Source organism: Neophocaena asiaeorientalis, unplaced genomic scaffold, assembly GCF_003031525.2.
Source record: "Neophocaena asiaeorientalis asiaeorientalis breed wild unplaced genomic scaffold, Neophocaena_asiaeorientalis_V1.1 scaffold26, whole genome shotgun sequence".
Taxonomy (NCBI): Eukaryota; Metazoa; Chordata; class Mammalia; order Artiodactyla; family Phocoenidae; genus Neophocaena; species Neophocaena asiaeorientalis.
The window spans coordinates 2,731,368-2,751,142 of NW_020173108.1; the positions used below are offsets into that span (position 1 = coordinate 2,731,368).

The 19,775-nt window shown below is 41.3% G+C and overlaps 1 protein-coding gene across 3 annotated transcripts in view; it reads left to right on the top strand.

Moving 5' to 3' along the window:
* Positions 1-19,775, top strand: part of SEMA6A (semaphorin 6A) — a 130,383-nt gene that overhangs the window by 92,138 nt on the left and 18,470 nt on the right. The window contains exons 12-19 of one of the 3 annotated variants that reach the window (XM_024743393.1): positions 347-502; positions 3,461-3,637; positions 4,015-4,155; positions 4,242-4,322; positions 6,505-6,563; positions 8,966-8,986; positions 9,123-9,173; positions 14,333-14,488. In XM_024743393.1, coding sequence (XP_024599161.1) covers positions 347-502; positions 3,461-3,637; positions 4,015-4,155; positions 4,242-4,322; positions 6,505-6,563; positions 8,966-8,986; positions 9,123-9,173; positions 14,333-14,488 — 842 coding nt within the window. The remainder of the gene's footprint in view (positions 1-346; positions 503-3,460; positions 3,638-4,014; positions 4,156-4,241; positions 4,323-6,504; positions 6,564-8,965; positions 8,987-9,122; positions 9,174-14,332; positions 14,489-19,775) is intronic. The other 2 variants (XM_024743394.1, XM_024743395.1) reach the window with 2 other exon arrangements.

The following is a 19,775-nucleotide window of genomic DNA, read 5'->3' on the forward strand; positions in this document are numbered from 1 at the left end:
CTCTAGCAGTGTTTTAAGAGAGACAGAGCAGTCCCGGAGACGTGCAAACCAAACCCTCACTTGTTTCAAGCTCCATCACTGTTTATGGGGTGGGTTTGTGCTTCTGGCGGGGAAGCCAAGCTGCTCCCAGCCAAGGCTGAGCTGTCCTGGCTCAGGCTTCTCTATGGAGTGAGGAGGTGGCCCTGAGGAAATCTAAGCATATTTTTTGGTGGCATTATGCATTGTTCAGCTTCCTCTTCTCAGCCTACGGTATATTCTCCCTCATGCAATATGCACAGAGAAGCAGTTCATTCAAAGAATTTGCCATAAAGCGTGATATAAGCCCCCTCCCTTTGTTTCTTTTTAGGCCAGGTTGCTGCGCTGGCTCATCCTCCTTAGAAAAATATGCAACCTCCAATGAATTTCCTGACGATACCCTGAATTTCATCAAAACGCACCCGCTCATGGATGAGGCCGTGCCCTCCATCCTCAACAAGCCATGGTTCCTGAGGACGATGGTCAGGTGGGTGTCAAGCATACCACGTCCTCACTGGATTTCCCCTGTTCCTTCCCATGCTTACAGAACCTATCATCAGTGGATCACAATTTGAAATGCCACAAACATCTTCTCTTATCCTGGGCATTGATTCAGCTCTGAAGTCCCGGGCACATGGGTGGATGCCACCAAGCCCCATGATCACATTCCCAGTGAACACAGTTCAGATAGTTTCAGGCTCGTTGGACACTTGCCAGCAATTAGAAGAAACAAAGGTATCTCCTTCTGCGTTAGCCTGTTCATCCCATGTGTGTAAGAGTAGAGGAGCAGCGAAGAGAATCAGTCAATGGATGTAGATACCTGTTTGGTTGGATATGGTTGCAAAACATGCTGCAGACGTCATCCGAGCACTGTCCCTAGATTGTTAGCTGTCATACGGAGCATGGAGTAACGGAGCATTTGCACAAGTATACCAGCATGAAGGGTTCATACTTTAGCATTTGTTGTCTGGAGTGGTGGCCAACGGAGAACAGATAGCTGATTAGAAATCTGTGACAGCATTAAATACTCCTCCTTCTCATATTTATTTAGGGCTTATTGCCAAACAGTTCAACAGGCTTTCCCAAGTACCATCCAGTTTGGGCAGTCATCAAACAAAATGTTAATTAACTTTACCACCATTTTTAAACAGTGACTTGATTGAAAGATATTAAAGTAGTGGGTTGGCCAAAAGGTTCATTCCGTTTTTTCCATAAGATGGCTCTAGTAGAACTTAGTTGTCTTTAACTTCATTCGAAGCAATTTTGTTAGTTTGTATGTGACAGCTGTCGTACCAGCGTGCATTTTAAAAAAGACTTATGAAAATCGGTGAATTTTTGTGTAGCCATTTTAATACTGAAGATGAAAGAAAAAAAAGCAACATTTTCGGCATATTATGCTGTATTGTTTCAAGAAAGGTGAAAACGCAACCGAAATGCCAGAAAAGATTTGTGCAGTGTATAGAGAAGGTGCTGTGACTGATCGAACCTGTCAAAAGTGGTTTGCGGGGCTTCCCTGGTGGCGCAGTGGTTGAGAGTCCGCCTGCCGATGCAGGGGACACGGGTTCGTGACCCGGTCCGGGAAGATCCCACATGCCGCGGAGCGGCTGGGCCCGTGAGCCATGGCCGCTGAGCCTGCACGTCCGGAGCCTGTGCTCCGCAACGGGAGAGGCCACAACAGTGAGAGGCCCGCGTACCGCAAAAAAAAATTAAAATTTAAAAAAAAAAAAAAAAGTGGTTTGCAAAGTTTCGTGCTGGAGATTTCTTACTGGACGATGCTCCACGGTCGGGTAGACCAGTTGACGTTGATAGCTATCAGATCGAGACATTAATTGAGAACAATCAACATTATACCACGCAGGAGATAACCAACATACTCAAAATATCCAGATCAAGCGTTGAAAATCATTTGCACTAGCTTGGTTATGTTCATCGCTTTGATGTTTGGGTTCCACATAAATTAAGCAAAAAAACCCTTGACCATATTTCTGCATGTGATTCTCCACTTAAATGTAATGAAAACGCTCCATCTTTGAAACAAATTGTGACGGGTGATGAAAAGTAGATACTGTACAATAATGTGGAATGGAAGAGATCCTGGGGCAAGCGAAATGAACCACCACCAACCACACCAAAGGCCGGTCTTCATCCAAAGAAGGTGATGTTGCGTATATGGTGGGATTGGAAGGGAGTCCTCTATTATGAGCTCCTTCCGGAAAACCCAACAGTTTCAACAAGTACTGCTCCCAATTAGATCAACTGAACGCAGCACTTGATGAAAAGCGTCCAGAATTATATGATGCATTAGGTAATGCAAGACCGCGTGTTTCTTCAATGACCAGGCAAAAACTGTTATGGTTTGGCCAGGGTTCTGATTCATCCGCTGTATTGACCAGACATTGCACCTTTGGATTTCCATTTATTTGGGTCTTTACAAAATTCTCTTAATGGAAAAATTTCAATTCCCTGGAAGACTGTAAAAGGCACCTGGAACAGTTCTTTGCTCAAAAAGATCAAAAGTTTTGGGAAGATGGAATTATGAAGTTGCCTGAAAAATGGCAGAAGGTAGTGGAACAAAAGGGTGAATATGTTGTTCAGTGAAAATGAAAAATGTGTCTTTTATTTTTACTTAAAACCGAAGGCAGATTTTGGCCAACCCAATACTATAATGGCTGTTGCCCATAAGATGGAAACCATGGTATGTAACTTGCAGAAGAGTCCATGTTTCCTGGTTCCTGCCATGATGCTTAAGGAGAGTGGAGTGTTGAATTGCTATGGGATTTCAGAGGAGCATGCCCAATAGGACTTATCTAGGCAGGCAATAGGACTAATGCCCTTCACCTTTGGCTTTAGGTGGATCTTGTTTGGCTTGTATATCCATTTATTTATTAATATTGCCATTAGCACTCTACCTCCCCATCCTTCAGAACTCTCTACCCCTCTGTACACAATCAGAAAGCTTTCCAGTCTGACATTTTGTTGACAAGTCTTGGCACCTCAGAGGAAGAGTATGGAAAAATGGTAGCCGCTGCTTTTCTTTTCAGTGTTCAGTGAAATGTTAGCTGTGATCGCATAGTGGTTAGTACTTTGCATTGCGAAATATGAAATGAATTCACTTATTATTTCTTCCCCTCTTCACAGCAGACATCAGTCTTTCCTTGTTGTTCATGGAAGGGATAATTGCTGAGTGGTTTCAGATGGTGGTGGCTACGTATTTATTATGTAACTTGGCCTCCACACATACATACCTCTTTCCTCCCCTTGGAGCCATACTAATGCTCTACATATGGAAATAAAGGAGCAGAACAGCTTGAGAGCATTATTTATATGCATATATTTTTCTTGAGGTTATTACTAGAAAGCTCTATCCCAATTGTTTGAAGTGGAAAAGGGGACACTTTAATGAAAGACCAACAAAGAGATAAAAAATGTGATCCTGTCATTTTAGATACCGCCTGACCAAAATTGCGGTGGACACCGCTGCTGGGCCATATCAGAATCACACTGTGGTTTTCCTGGGATCAGAGAAAGGAATCATCTTGAAGTTCTTGGCCAGGATAGGAAACAGTGGTTTCCTAAATGACAGCCTTTTCCTGGAGGAGATGAGCGTCTACAACCCTGAAAAGTGCGTAGAATGTTTGGTTCTTTCCTAGTAACTATTTGTTACTTTATTATCTTTTCCATTCAGAGAAATCATGGCAGACTTAGATTTTATGCACTTAGGTGACTTGTAGTATTATTTGTAAAAACCTTTTCATACGTTAAAAGCATTACTTTCTCCTTGCTAATAATGTGTGTGTTTATACAAACACATACATTGTGTGTTTATGTGTATGTGTGTGTGTGTGGGTGCACACATAAGGTTCTGTTTCCCGTTCGGTTGGATCAGATTAAGAGATCTGACCTTGTGCGCTGGGAGGTGGGCTGTAAGGGTGGTGGCAGGAAAGAGAGAACTGACCCAAGAGAGACTATGAATGATATTAGCCTGCCTTATAAAATTAGGTGCAGCTATGATGGAGTAGAAGACAAGAGGATTATGGGCATGCAACTGGACAAAGCAAGCAGCTCTCTGTATGTTGCATTTTCCACTTGTGTGATAAAGGTTCCCCTTGGCCGGTGTGAACGACATGGGAAGTGCAAAAAGTATGTATTTGCCCTATTGATCATTAGCAAGTCCACGGTGCTTAGAAAAGAGTCCTAGGTAGCTCACAGTGATCCTCTTCCTACAGAACCTGTATCGCTTCCAGAGACCCCTACTGTGGGTGGGTAAAGGAAGGAGGTGCCTGTGCCCATCTGTCACCTGGCAGTAGGTAAGGAGCCCGAGGTGTGGGAGAGTATAAAGCGGCCTAGACGTACAATAAATTGCGTTCACACACACCACCGCCACTCAGCCTTCTGTGCGCAAACCTCATCAATACGACTGCCGGCCGTTCTCCCTCCTTTTCCCATTTCATAGAACAACCCAACATCACGTGGCAGATTTCCAATTGATTAATCATCCATCCTCAGACTAATTAAAAACAGAGAGAAACAACACAGTGGACTTCTAAGTATCCCCTGGAGAGAGGGACAAGATGGTACATGCCTGGATCATCACAGTGCGAGAAGAGCAGAGAAAGGGAGCAGGAGGGAACCAATTAGATTAGTGATGTGGTTTGTCCAGCCACAGCAAAACTGGCTCTTCTAATTGACCATCCAGGGCCGAGAAGAAACTGCCGAGCATTTGTTAAGCAATGTGTTTGTACTGCAAGCACAGTGTATACATGCAATAAACCTCTCCCCTGCACTGAAGAACAGCTGACCCTATTACTCATTAGGCAGTAAAATCCATTCTTGGCATTTCTCCAGCAGATCAGCTAGATCAAGCTAGTCTGCCATGCATGTGATTTTGATGCTTAGAATTGTTACCCTGACTTTAAACGCCTGGATGGTATTAGCTCAAAGGTTTTATGCTTTTACTTCAGTGGATGTGAAATCCAAAGCGACATTTGGTAAAGTATTCAACGCATGTCCTTGACGGGTTATGGCAATTCAAGGAAAGTGCCAGATGGCAGCACAGTTCTTTCTTAGCCATTTCTTCAACTTCCTCTGATCTAAAGGGTGAAAAGAACGGTCCTCACATCACTCTGAGCCTCCTCTCCCATTTGAGAATAGCTAGGCAACAGACAGGAAGTCATATCTGATGACCACCTGCATAATTTGAGGGAAAGTATTTCCATATACAGGGCTAATGGTAACTATCAAGTCTGACCTGGAAATTTGACTAATGCAAAGGGTTGACTCACCATTTAATATTAGATCAACTTTGTGAGTAGCAATATTGACCTACTACAGTGTTAAAGCTTTGCATCTTTTCACCGGAACCTTGAAGTGAAGGAGAAAGGATCACAATGCACAGTGAGGGAAGCTGAGAAATGACCCATCGCCTTTCTTTAGTCAAGGTGTGACCAAAAGTAGGCAGACTGATTTTTAAGAATCATTTTAAAGTCAACATGAGAACATTTCATTGTTCAAAACATGTGGAACTCTCTTTGGAAAGTGGCCTTCAGGGCCTGGTGCATACTGGCTTTCATTACCACTAGAAATCTTTAGCCTTTGAGGATGAATTTGATTTTTAATACAACACAAAAACAGTGGAAAACAAACATGGTGCATTATTAGATCAAGGTGTGACTTTCCAAAAAGTTTTCCTATATGGCTCATAAGTAAACTCTGAAGGCAGTTACAAAACAGGAGTTTCAGTTACGGTGTAAGAAGCGCAAAGTTCCCCCAAAAAAGGACAAGACTCCTTTGGAGTATTCCAGTGTGCTTATTTAAAAATCAAAATAGATACTGTTAGGATTGATCTTATTAATGGCGTTAATAGTTTATACAGCCCAAAGGTGTCCTTATAAGAAGAGTGAGCCTGTAAAGGAGCATGACGGCAATACTCCTGAGGACTGGGCAGGAGTGAACGAAACACTTGAGTGGTCTCAGCAAAATGCACCGCCATGTCCATCCTCTCAGGGTCCCACACATCCGCTGACCATTTGAACACTTTGTTATACAAAGCTACTTCTAAGCAAAGAAACAAGTAAAGGTCCAGGAAGGCAAGAGTTGGGGCAAAAGAGAGGAAAATACTTCTTTCTAATTCAGAGACGTCTGTATCACTTACGTAAGGAGTGTGTGTTAACATGTAAACTTAGATATTTAAGAAATGCTCAGGGCATCAGAGGCAAAGAGTGATATAGGTAATCCACAAACTAATTAACTCCCTGAATAATACCTGAATTAACTGTCTAAAACATGGCTTCTCTTGGGAGATTCACAAAGGACTCATTTCTGTAAGCTTTGGAGATAAACTTCCGAGCTGTTACCTACCTTTTTGGCACCTGTCACTCAATTTATCAAACTGTGGTAGTTGCTTTAGTGAAACTTCAGATGCATCCTGCAATAGACTCATATCATTGAATTTGTGTCTATCTTTCTTCCCTTCCCTCCTTTTTTTGGAAGACTGACTTTTGAACAGGACATAGAGCATGGCAATACAGATGGCCTGGGAGACTGTCACAGTAAGTAGAGCTTTTTATCCATTTGGGTATTGATTCTATAAAAAAGATGCTTTTATAGACTGGCCTAGAAACATGACCCCACACGTGAAACTGAGTGCAGCTGCCTCTAAAACATGTATAAATAACAGAAATCACCTTCTAAATATCAAAGAAAACAGTGTGTTTTGAAGCCTCTGTTGCCAATGCTGTTGCCATAAGGGCTGGTACCTATTTCGTTATCATAACGCTGTGGAACAAACTCACTCTAGAGGATGTCTACTACAGCAGAGCAGTAAGTTACATCAGCACTTCCATTTAAAACCAGTTTTGTTGTTTTTAAAGATATGTTATTGCCATAATTTTCAGCCAAGTAATAAAAAGACTGATCACTGTACTCTAGCTTTTTAATTGAATGGGACTATTTTATTTCTCGTGAACATATCGATTAACAAAATTATTTTTTAAATTAGATTTAGGTTTATTACCATTTGCAGTAGAAAAAAATTTCAGAAAGAACCCACTACATACAAGGTGACTCAAAATAACCTTTTTATAAGAACTGACCTACTATACTAATCTCAGAGGTCATTTCAAAAGTTATTACATGCCAACGTTTCAGTTAGAACTTTATATAAAGGATCCTGGTCAAAGGTCTGCCCAGTGGTCCAGTGATCTGATTCATATCAATATTCTCCTGAAAATGCTTTATTAATGCTAATTTAGAGAATAATGCCATACTCTTGGAAAACATTTAGTTTGCCATGTTTTAAATGTTGTATGTGATAAATTTCAAGAAGCCTGGATTCAGAATGGCACCAAAAATAGCTCCTAAGGGAATGAAACTATATTACTTCTGATATTCGATTTGATAATGAAAATCATGGATATAACTCTAAATCTTTGAGCCATGTTCTAGGGAACAGACATAATCAAATAAATAGGGCCACAGAGCCTCATCTCCAAATTCTTGGTCATATATTGTTTGTTCGTTTGTTTGCTTGCAAATATATACCGGAAAAAGCTTCTTGTCTTCACACACCAAATCTGAATTAAGAAATTAGCATAGGGGGCTTCCCTGGTGGCGCAGTGGTTGAGAGTCCGCCTGCCGATTCACGGGACACAGCTTCGTGCCCCGGTCCGGGAAGATCCCACATGCCGCGGAGCGGCTAGGTCCGTGAGCCATGGCCACTGAGCCTGCGCGTCTGGAGCCCAAAAGATCTGCTATGTGTCTGTAATGAAACAATTTGATGTTTGATTTGGTGGATCTTGATCATGTTTGTGCCTTATGGCCCCATTTTTAGGGAATCAGGTTTCGGTTGGTATGTATGTCTGAGTGAACTTAATTAGCTGTTTTTAGTGAGTAATTTTCTCCATATTTTTATGATTCGATGATATAGGCATCTAGAAAAATAGGGGTGTCAATTTGGATTGAATAGGTAAATGTATGAAAAATGTGAAAGTGTTACTGGCTCTCTAGAGCATCCACTACACCAGCAGGCTTACACCACGCCTGGGTCCTCAGGCAGAGTGCAGGGCAGACCCTCAGGCCCCAGGCCAGTGATTTACTCTTCCGTCTCACTGGTCAAGCCTCTGTGTTTTCGTGTGCTCGGTAACTGGATCCCCACTCCTGCTGAGGCACGTAGGGTGCCTGCTCCGGGCAGGAGGTAATGCCTTTCCTAGTGGCTTCTCTGCTCCTGGGCGCCCACCGGAGCATGACCTACTTCTGTCAGACATATCGAGTCACACACAAGCATTCAAAGGATTTAGATATTTGGTACACAATGACTCTTTAACAGGAGTTTTAGGGAAAATGAGGAAACCATAAAGAGCCAGTGTCAGAGGCTGAGTAGCAGGCTGAGTGAACAAGTGACTTGACCCAGACACACAGCGGGGGCACACAAGTGCACACACACACACACACAAATGTATGTTGCCTGTATGTGTGATTTTTATTTTTGTTAATTTCCTAACTAAAACCCCTGCTGAGTTCAGAACATTGTGATACTGGACAGTTGCTCACAGCATGGTTGGGAGGATGAAGTGAGAGAGAATGTAAAGAAAATGTGCTTTGTAAGCGTGGTCCAGATGTGACTCACTTTATCCACATACACATCCCTCTGTATGGAGTAGGGCTTACATATAATCGCAGTTACCATTCCTTCCACTAACTTGCTTTTTCTCTGCCTCTTGGCAACAAAGGCATGACTTTGAGGAAGCTCACTTGGGAAAGAGATAGTATAAGGATATGGAATCGGACCAAATATGAAGCATCTTCTATTACAAGCAGAAATTAAAAAGCGCTTACTTAGTATTGGGGATCGTATGTTAGCACAGCTCTGTATCAGCTCACTCCCACTTATTACGGAAGTCACACTGAGCAGTGTTAAATGTTAAGTAACTTACTCCTCCCTTCTGTCTTTCAGATTCCTTCGTGGCACTGAATGGTAAGGAAGATATTACTCATAATTTAATAGCAATGGAAATATATTTGAGAAATCCTGTTTCACTAAACCTCTTGAGTATTTTCGAATTTTACGTTTATTTTTAAATTAATTTTTAAATTCTCATTATTTTTTATAGACATTTCAACTCCTCTACCAGATCATGAAATGTCTTACGACACAGTATATGGTCAGTTTATGGGTTGTTATTTTTTTATTCTTCGAGCCATTCATCCTGTGGTAGTTTATAATCTTCATTCCTAAACATCATGGACCAGATTCTTTGCTACTTCAGGGCCCCAATTCACTAAAATTATTCATAGATTTCATGATGCTTCAAAAATTACTCTACATATATGAGACAACTGACATGTGAGAATGAGTCCTACATTTTTAATCCACAGAACATGAAATATGCCAACCTTAGGGAATTTGGTGAATGCATTTAATGAGTTCTTGAGGGAGAAGAAATTGCTTTTGGACATAAGTACATCCAAGATAAAAGAATAGTGCTTATAACTCATAGGCCATAGCTCCTTCACTGATAGTATCATTCCCCAGAATGCTGACTTTCAGAACAATACCCTCTGCAGGAAAATCTATACAGACTGCAGATACTAAGTTCTTATTAGGCAAAACTTTCCAATATAGCCATCGAAATTTAATCACACAAAGAGTATGAATATGTAGACCTATCTTCAGTGAAACGTCTTTAGATGTATACAAGGAAGAGTGACGCAGTGGAAATGATGTGCAAACAGGATTTACCCCATTGTTCCTGGTCTGAAATATACAGACACTATACTAAACAAAGCCATTAAGTCCATAAACAGACTATTCTGAACTCTTTATAAGAAAAGTTAAACTGTAGTTGAAATGTTCCAGTTCCATTTCTCAAAGCCTCCCCAAATGTTTATTAAGGTAAACTATTCATGTGTCTTTTAAAGATAATGAACAGCATATATGTAATGGGAAATTTAAGCTTCTGCATTATGATGGGGACTGCAAGCTTCACTGACACACATTTTATAACTTATGTTTAAGACACGTAACAATAACAGCTCTAGGTCAGTCTTTAAATGTAGAGGTAGGTAATAGAGGAAGGGGACAAAATAAAGAAAAGAAAAAAAGAGGGAAGAAAAGAAAGCAAGGTGGATTCAGGATTCAAAAAATAGTTCAAGATGGCTACAAATACATCTAATAGCTCTGTGGACACTCTCACTCCTGTGTCTAATTAGCATAAGTAAAAAGCCTCTTTGAAAGTCCTAGAGACTATCTTATAAACTGGGGCTGTGCAGGTAGGGAAAACAATGCCCGGTTTCTCCTGTCGTGAAGTGAGGCAGCATGGCGTAGATGAGCCCACTGAATTCATCCACCTTTACCATTCTCTCATCTATGATTCAAGCCAGAATGTCAAACACCAACAGCTGGAAGAAACACTTCTCAGGAGGCAAGTGTCATCTAGCTCAGCTTGCCCTTCACAAAGAGAACCCACTTCGCATCTGCACTTCTCCAGTATCATACTTTGCAATCATTTCCTATAATTGAATAATCTTTATCAGATATGGAGAAATTCAGGTCTTGAATCTAACTGAACCAGCATTCATCAATAGTACTACGGCCAATTTTAACTCCCAGGTAATTTCTCATATAGATAGAATAATTAAACCATGGGATGCTCTTTATGAACAAAAATCACTCTTCAATTTATGGATTTCTCTTACTGCCTTTATAAAAGGAAAGGAACTTATTAATTCCTCCATGTTAACACTTTAAAGAACAATGCCCATTCGCTCGGTCAGTGGTTTCTGTGATGAAACTAAAGAAGAGTTGGAATTTTCCTTTCAACTAATGACCCTGTCCATTTCAGGCTCAATCTCTCCCGGGTGTGAAGGGGTTAGATGATTAACTGACCATCAACATGAGGGCTGGTCCAGACAGTACTTACAAAAACAGAGGAGACTTTCTTTTCACAAACTACTGCAAGAGATGCTTATTTTGGAGCTAATAAACCTAGAAGAGATTTAACTCATTCATTTGCAGACATTAGTTTAATGCTTACTATGTGCCAGGTACGGGATTAGGTGCTATATTTGAACCATCAAAGAAAAAAGCAAATTGCTGTTTTTATGAGCATGGATGTAGACTAGGAAGCCAACCCCAAAGTCCAAAATGCACCCACTGCGTCTAGCTGTGTCCTTTGCATGTTCCCATAAAAAGTTCAGTGGCTGAGTACAGACTCATAGGGCGACCCGCAGAACCAGAACTGCCTAACTCTGAAAAAGGGATCGTTCAGTAAGCCATGCAGACTCTCTGTGTGGCAAAAGCTCTGTGCAACACCACTTACATATACAAGAACCCTTTTTTAGTGAATTGGACCCTGATTATCTTCCTTCTCTCATCCTCTCTTGTATTGATTTAGTGTCTCTTCTGTGTCTAACTGGGTACAATCATTGTTAATAGGTTAGAGTAGTTTGAAGGATCTCTAACCTCTAGAATTACAAAGACTTGTAGATATAGAGAAACAATATGATGCATATTAAAGTTAACTTTTTAAATCTGTTTCTTTGTATATTATAAGAATAATACACCATAAGCTCCACTGATTATAATATGAATTTTCATACTGGATTAACAACACAAAATTATAGGTTCCAAATTGTTGACATGTCATAATACCATATCCACAAACGATCGCCTATTTTTGTAGCATTATTTTGGTTACAGTCTCTTAGGGAATGCACAAAAACAATATAGCCTGTAGAATCAGATTCTAAGAAGGAATATAAGTGATTTTCTTTTAACAGTTGGAGAGGTAATAATAATACACCTCTTTGATTTCAAACTAAGGATGGCTGCTTAATGGTGCTTTTACATGGCAGTTCTAAAATTCTTGAGAATCAGGCATTGCTTTCTCCGACTGTTTGCTTCACCCATGACACACATTGCCTGTCCTCAAGCATAAGTTTAAAAGATTACAGACCTCATGCTACTCTATTTTTTCTTCCATTTGAGTACATCAGATGCATGGTTTCTCTAGATTTACATGTAGAATATGGAGATGTGGTGGGTATTAGACTAACACTTCAGCAATAGGCAGGAGCTGATTTCTCACATTTGTGTGAAACATTTTCCTACCTAACTACCATCTGGTCCACATTAATTTCCTCTCATAGCCATAGCTTTCCATTACCAATGAGTTTTCCATATATTTGCAGCATATGGTCCAGGAAGTCTTTCTACAGAGAATGTGTCCCTTAGGCATATATTTCCCCTAGATTACCGTATTAAGAAATGTTCTCCCTAAACCATACTTAATGGCATTACCATAAAATTGCCCCTTGAACACAGTTAAATTGAAAGTGCTCAAAATGCATATCAATTCAGGTAAAAGAAATTCTTGCTACTTGGAGGAGAGGCTTCTTTTTTTCCTTCCCCCCTTTCTGACGCCCTGCAAAGCTACTTCTAATTGTTTGCTTAGGCTGGGTGCTGAAGTCTCTTAGGTTGACCGTATATTGCATGAGAGCATTGTTGAATTCAAGAGTAGAAAATAGGGCTATATTTTAGACCTCAATATAAGCATAAAGGAAGTAAAAGAAAGTCTGTATTGCCGATTCCAGGTTAATAATTTTCCTACCCTTGTTCTCTTACCAGTATTGGGAGATGAGATGTGAAACCCAGAAATATGAAAACAAAAAGTCTAGACGCAAGAATTCTTTACTTTTAAATGACCAGGTTTTTAGCAGTTGGATGCGAACTAGACTATTTGCAACAAAGCAGATATTTGAAGCTGTCTAAGAGCCAAACAAGCTCTTACACAGAAAGGGGCCTCTTAGACGTTACCAAAGCTTTGTGGTAACACTTCAAGTGTGGAGCCTCCACGGAAATCCTATAGCTTACATAAGCCACTTGGCTCGCTTGCTTTTCCCCGCTTTATTCATACACACACACACGCACGTGTGTGTATATGTGTGTGTGTATATATAGTATGTAATTTATAGTATTAAAGTCTCCTAGGAATCCAACTTCCAATAATAATTGTAAAAGAGAAGAATGCAGTGCATTCATTATAATCTTTCTTTCTGGTGGCTAGTAACATGTTTATCACATATGCGGTGATCACAGCCCAAGGCTGGAGCCACTTGTGAATCTGTCCTACTTTCTACCAAAGGCCCCAATTACACATTCACAGTGGTTGCCTTGATGTCTTTTTAAAAATTGTTCAAGAGGCTGCTATAGGTAAGATGCTTTAATAAGCCAAAGACTCTACTTGAAAATCACAGAGAGGTTATTTTTTATTTCCACCAGAGAGAACAGGTAGTGGGGCTTCTTTAAATCATTGTGACAGCTTAGATCAAAGCACCAGATATGATCTGCATTTAACCTTGTGGAATGATGGGGGGGGAAAGCTTAGAAATGTGCTCACAGGAAACATCCAGTTTCTGCCATAACTCCCAACGTAGCCATTCTTCCTCTGGCATTATCCTAGGGTAGGCCACTCTGGATCTCAAAAAGCTATCCCTTTCTAATCTGAATTGGATCAGTCAGTGTGGCCTCAGAAAACCACCTCTCACTAGTATGAGTCATGAAACCATGAAACTAACTTGGCTGGAATAAGACACAAAAGGCACAGCCATAACAACATGGAGCAGTTGAGGCCTCTGTTCCAGGAAGGAGGGGGTGGGAGCAGATCCCTTTAGAAAGCAGTCACTTCCCCCGCAAAGAGGAATGCCTGTGAGGCTGAGTTGCAGCTGAAAACTAGACACATCCTCCATGGGAAAGGCTCAGGGCAGCTGAGTTGTTTGTGACGGGGCAGAGGCTCATCCAGTACCATAAACCTGCCCCATCCGTCACAAATGCTCTCCCCAGAGTGGACACATTCTACCTTAGTGCTGCTGTGAGAATACCAAAGAAGGACTCTGATACTTCTTGAGCGCTTACTATGTGTCAGATACTGTTAGGTACTTTCAACATGATGTCACTTTATCCTTCCAACACTGGGAGGTAAACGACATCATCTCCACTTCGTGCACAGGGAAAACCAACCAAGGCCCAGAGAGCCTAAGTGATTCCCTCAGGCTCATCCAGCAAGCAGCAGAGACGAGATCCGGCCCTTCATCCTCTAACTACAAGGGGTCTTCTGCTGAATCCTACCCACCAGTCTTGTTATTTCTAGGACAATCTCAGGGATCTTCTGCTGAATCCTACCCACCAGTCTTGTTATTTCTAGGACAATCTCCTTTGAGTCTTTTACAGCCAGCGTGGGTGTCCAACCTCCTGGCCTCTGAGCAAAGGGAGAGCGGGTGTCTCCGGTGATGTTTTCCCTAACTATATTTGTGATGAAAACAGGGCACTCCAGTTCCCTCCTGCCCAGCACCACCACGTCCAATTCGGCGGCTCAAGAGGGGTATGAGTCTAGGGGAGGAATGCTGGACTGGAATGATTCACCTGACAGCACAGACTCTTTGGGGGCAGTGTCTTCCCATAATCACCAAGACAAGAAGGGTAAGGCCTTGGAAGTACCTCTTCCTCTGGGGGGAGAGGGAGGGAAAAGTGGGGAGGACTATGAAACTGCTTCCAGCTGAATCATAGCAGCATTTAAGGAACGAACCTCCAACACATTATGATTGAAAGCGTCTCAGAAAAGGCTGCAACCCGATCCTCTATGCTAGGCTTGATCCACAATGGTTCCCTGACCAAGGAGAAACCACACAAAACAAATAACACATCCTCTAAGCTTCCTCCACCCAAGAGAGGCGTGGCTTGGCCCAAAGCAGATACTGGCTGCTAAGATCCCTTTCCACTCCTCTTAGCTCGTTCAGTGATTTCTGGATCCTCTCTTCCCCCATAATGGGATGGAATGTGGTGCGGGCTTTGGCAAGTACATGTAATCAAAGTAAAAGCCCGTTTAATCAGTGAATGGAGAAATAGCAGAGTTGAGTCTTTTCTGGCTGGTAGCATCCCTCATGGTGCTGAATTTGAATAGAGCTGAGGTCCTGAGACGCACTTCATTGCCCTTAGAGGATAACAGCTCAAACAAAAATATGTTATTTAATCAAGCAGAATTGCTATGCATTTAAAATGGAAAGGAAGCTGCACTAAATGAAAGGGACTCTACTATGAACTGTCCTAAATTCTCCCTGGCTTTCTTTGCTCAACTAGAGACAGGAAATGTCATCTCTTTTCTCGCCATTTGCTGCTTCTGGTAACACATCCTACTTTAGTTGCAGCTGCAACCAAAGAGGCCTTTACTTGTCCAAAAAAGTCTTGTAAATCAGAGACTGAAAAGCTCAGTTATGTCGCGAGCTGTTTCCCCCCATTCAGCCTTGTTTACTTCTATATGTTTTCAAGAGTTTCATCCAAGCAGGGATTCGAGTCTCAAGGGCAGACCAGCCACAGTGACCCTTGGAAGACAGTCTCTATCGTGTCTTCCCCCAGGATTTTCTGTATACATATTTCCATCTTTACTTTTAGAGAATGTTTGCTAGGCAGACTCACACACTAAATTTTCACCTTTTTTTTTTTGGCGGCTCATCTCCTGAGAACGTCGTACCTTCTGCTGCTACAGGCCAAGCCCAAAATGGGAAGATGTAGTCCTTTTAACTTTTTTATTTTTTTTTAGTCTTTACTGAATTTGTTACAATATTGCTTCTGTTTTAGTTTTTTGGCCGCAAGGCATGTGGGATCTTAGCTCCCCTACCAGGGATCAAACCCGCCCCCCCTGCGTCCGAAGGTGAAGTCTTATCCACTGGACGGCCAGGGAAGTCCCTTAACTCGTTCTTTAATATATCCCCTTAATCGATTTTATTATTCTTCTATAACTTCTCACTGTTAATATGTCCTGCCCCAATCTTTTTTTTTTTAAGTGGCTTTTGTCTCAGCAGCCTCTAAATTGGTGGGATCCCTGCTCTTAACCATCACAAGAAAGCACCAGGCCAATTCGTGATGGGGCAGAACTATCACAGCAGGCCACCAGCCCTAGCATGTGCCATTATTTGTTCTGTGTGGCTCCCGACCGCAGAAGTGTTAGTCTTGGCCGAGTTCTCAAGAACAGACAACACAGTAAAAATCACTTTGTATTTGCCCACTGCAACTTTCTGAAAAACCAAACAGCCTTTCCAGTAAAGCATTAAATATGTCAACCAAATATCTAGCTGTTGGTGACAGTCATTTCCTCTTCGCTTCACTGAGACGGATGGTGTGAATTTTCTCCAATCCTTACCTCTCCCGAGGGAGGGAGGTTATCAAAGAGTCCAATTAACACTTTGACAGATCATTTTAAAATTCGGCATTGTTCATTCTCTTGGGTCTTATCATGAATATTGACAAAGCTGGAAGCAGTCTACAAATTGTCAAACAATGGTGGCAGAGGTGATTGCATGGGTGTTTAACATGATCACTGTTCTCGTGCTATTAACTCCTTGCCTTGCCCTGTCAAATTTGAGCTTCATTTTTGACAACTGATTATGTGTGTATTTGATAGGGCAATGACAATGAGTTGTTATGCAGAAACTTTAAAAATAAAGAAGTAATGTAGCTTGATGTTCCTTTTGTCATGATTTTTTTATGATTTTAATTTCCATTTTGCTCTGAAGTGTTTTTCTGTTTAATGTTCATGATTTACTTTGAACTTTTGTTTTGCCAAGCACTGTGTGGTATGACTTGGTGATGGCGTTACTTCTCCGTTGGAAAAGTCTTGTTTCTTTTCTGACTCATGATTACGTCCTTTAACTTGACCCAATCTGTGATCCCCTCGCTTCTTTCCATTCCCTGACGTGGGTGCCTTAATGATGTCACATCCGGGTGTGCAGCACCTCCTGGGATGCAAGAGTTTAATGGGGTTTCTGCGGGCCTCTGGTGGGTGCTCTTTTCACTGGGCCAATTGTCTTATGGGAATGTGACATTTGTGTGCCCCAGCTTTAGGAGCTAAATATACTCTGGAACTGTTTGTAAAATACCGCACATTTCCCCACTAAGCAGAAAATGTGTCTGCTGACCAGCTAGCTGAGGAGTCAAGTGTCCCATGCCCTTTTCATTTTGGCTGCTGAAAAAAGACCAGTGAGCAAACGAGCCCAGAGCTCTGCTCTGCAGAAATGTTGAGCACCACTGGGTTGATCCCACTCCGGGTCCCAGCTCATCCTCCAAACAGTTCTGCATTTCCAGAGTATGTTTGCTTGCCTTTTTCTTTCTTTTCCTTGCTGTGTCTTTCGTCTTGATTTAATCCTGTGCGTCCCTCACGTTCTGTCAAAGCACTGTTCCTCACCTTGCAATCTAACCCCCTTCTGCTACCATTGTTCTTAGCCTCCCCCTTTCAAAATAATAGACCCAAGCCCTCTGCCCCTCTGCGGAACGTTCCAAGGCTCTTTCCTTCTACACTGGGGGTAGCATTCCGATGCTGTACGTAGATATATACAGCCATACTAACAAAGCGTGAGAAGAGAGCTACAAAGCATACACAAGTATTATCGCAGAAAATGAAGTAATTTTCTCGCTCAGTAACTGGCCTTGTCCTTCATTACCCTACTGGCCTTGTCTAATATCTCTTGTCCTTGCTGCTTTTCTTTAAAATTGCCTGATATCTTTCACAAGCCCTAGATTCATTAGTAAAAACACAGCCAACTGCCCTGTTTTATCTCTGGCTCCCTAGATGTCTGGAGCCTCTAGAGCCAGCCCTTTAATCACCAAGTTGATAAATTAGAAGCAGCCCTGGCTACTTCTTTCTTGGTTTTGCCACATTTAAAAATATATATTATTTATTCATCCTATAACTATCGAGGTGGTAATGAGTAGTTACAAAGGGGCTCTAATTACATATGAATAAGAAAGAAAATCCAGTTTATTTTTAGATCTGGCTTGTCTCCCCTCATCCCCTTCCCACAGCAAAAGAAATAAGAGCTTTCCTTTCTAGGTTAAGCAATACTGGGAATTAATAGCCACTCTTGTGTCTCTTGTTTCTGACCAAAGGCAATAATCCTCCAAAACCCGATTTCCAAGAAGACTGCAAGATAGGTGAGGAAATTAGCCAGGGACAGATCTGCCAAGAGAGCTGTGTAGCATAAATGTCTAATGTAATCATGGACCACTGCCACAAAGACACAAGAATAAATCAGATTAGAAGAAAATCCCCTACTTCAGAGTTTATTTTCTCGAGTTCTTGTGAGCTCTCAAAAAACTGATGAAATAGTCAATATATACAAAAATGTTCCCATTTGATTGGAAATGCCAGAGCTTATATATATGCTTATATATTTTGGGAAATCTTTAAAACAAGATATTATCACATTATTATATTTAGTCAAGAAGATGTCATTACAGACAAGGAAAAGATGTAGAAACAGAATTTAAATTAGAGATCAAATGAATAATTTAACCTAAAATGTACAGCAAATGCTGAATATATTTTAATCAAGGTACAAGCTATTTTGTAAGCAATTTTTAGTTTGGGAAATAACATTCCGGTAAGATTCAGAAGATCTATGAAGAGTGATGAGTATACTGGCCACACTGCATAACAATCCTGAATGGAACTGTATAAATCACAGAGTTTATCAACAATCCTCTTTACAGTCAATTATTTATTCCTCAAAGGCATCACAGCCTCCAAGTAGGACACGTCACATCTTACATGAGATGAGTTGGATGGCTCAGAGACACCACAGCCTTCAAGAATACTGAATCATGTGGTGGAAAGTTAACACCCCTTTCATTTCTCTTTCTGTCTTCTTGGTTATGTCAAGGCAAAAGCCTCAGCTTGGTGCTTTAACAACTCCAGAAACTTGCTACTACCCTTCTGAGAAGAAAGAACAGGCTTTAGATTGGGGGCTTTGCCATGCAGCTGGAGCTAGCTGGAACAAACATTGTTTTGCTTTCAGTTAATTTTATTTTTAGGGTTACCTTCTATTTATGAAAAGTGACACTTTTTTCCATTTATGATAATTATATAAAGTTTCCACTGGAAACTCACCTTAAAGGTAATTTAAATAAAATATTAAGTAACTACTAATTCAGGAAGTATAGGGATACAGAGGTATAAAAAGTAAATAACATGGTAAGTGAGGCTCATTGATTTCACTAGGACTGTAGCATTGGTAGCTGGTGAGTAAAGTGTGGGTAACTCTGGCCTGGAGCAATTTAAAAAGTCCAGTGATGATTAACCTAGACCAAAACTGTGCTTCTGGCATTTGGAAGAACGAGACTGAATAATGGCCCTACCTTCTAGCTGGGCTCTGAGCTCTGCAGTTATATGACCTGGTGTTCTTCTGATTTCTCTTCCAACTACTGAGCTTTGTGATTAGGGATGAGAAGTTCGGTCAAGTAGGAATTGAGAGTAAAATGGATTTAGACTAAAAAGAGATTAGTCATTCTAGGCTTGTGAAGCGTCTGGCGAGATGATTCTCCAGACCAGCAGTGAGCATCCAAGTGTAGACAGCAGCTCATTATTTCCCAAATTGTGGCCCGGGGAAAGTTTACCTCCAGCACTTCTGCTTCCCGCCTACTTTTCTGAGATCTGTAAGGACTCTTGGGCTACAGCATGTTCCCCTGACTTGGCAGTAGCCTACACTTGACCCTTCTTTCTCTTTTCTCTCTTTCAAACTTTACCTATTTTGAGTCCCAAACCCACAGAGCCAGGCTTTCTTCATGAACAGGCTAGGAAATCCCATTTTAAGAGAGTATATTTGGTAACAGAGCCTGGCCCGACAGCTTCTGTGTTTTAACAATCTGCAATGCTTAAAATCTAATGGATGAAGGATTTTAAAGCATCTCAGTTCTCCCAATGGGGAAAGTGATTTCT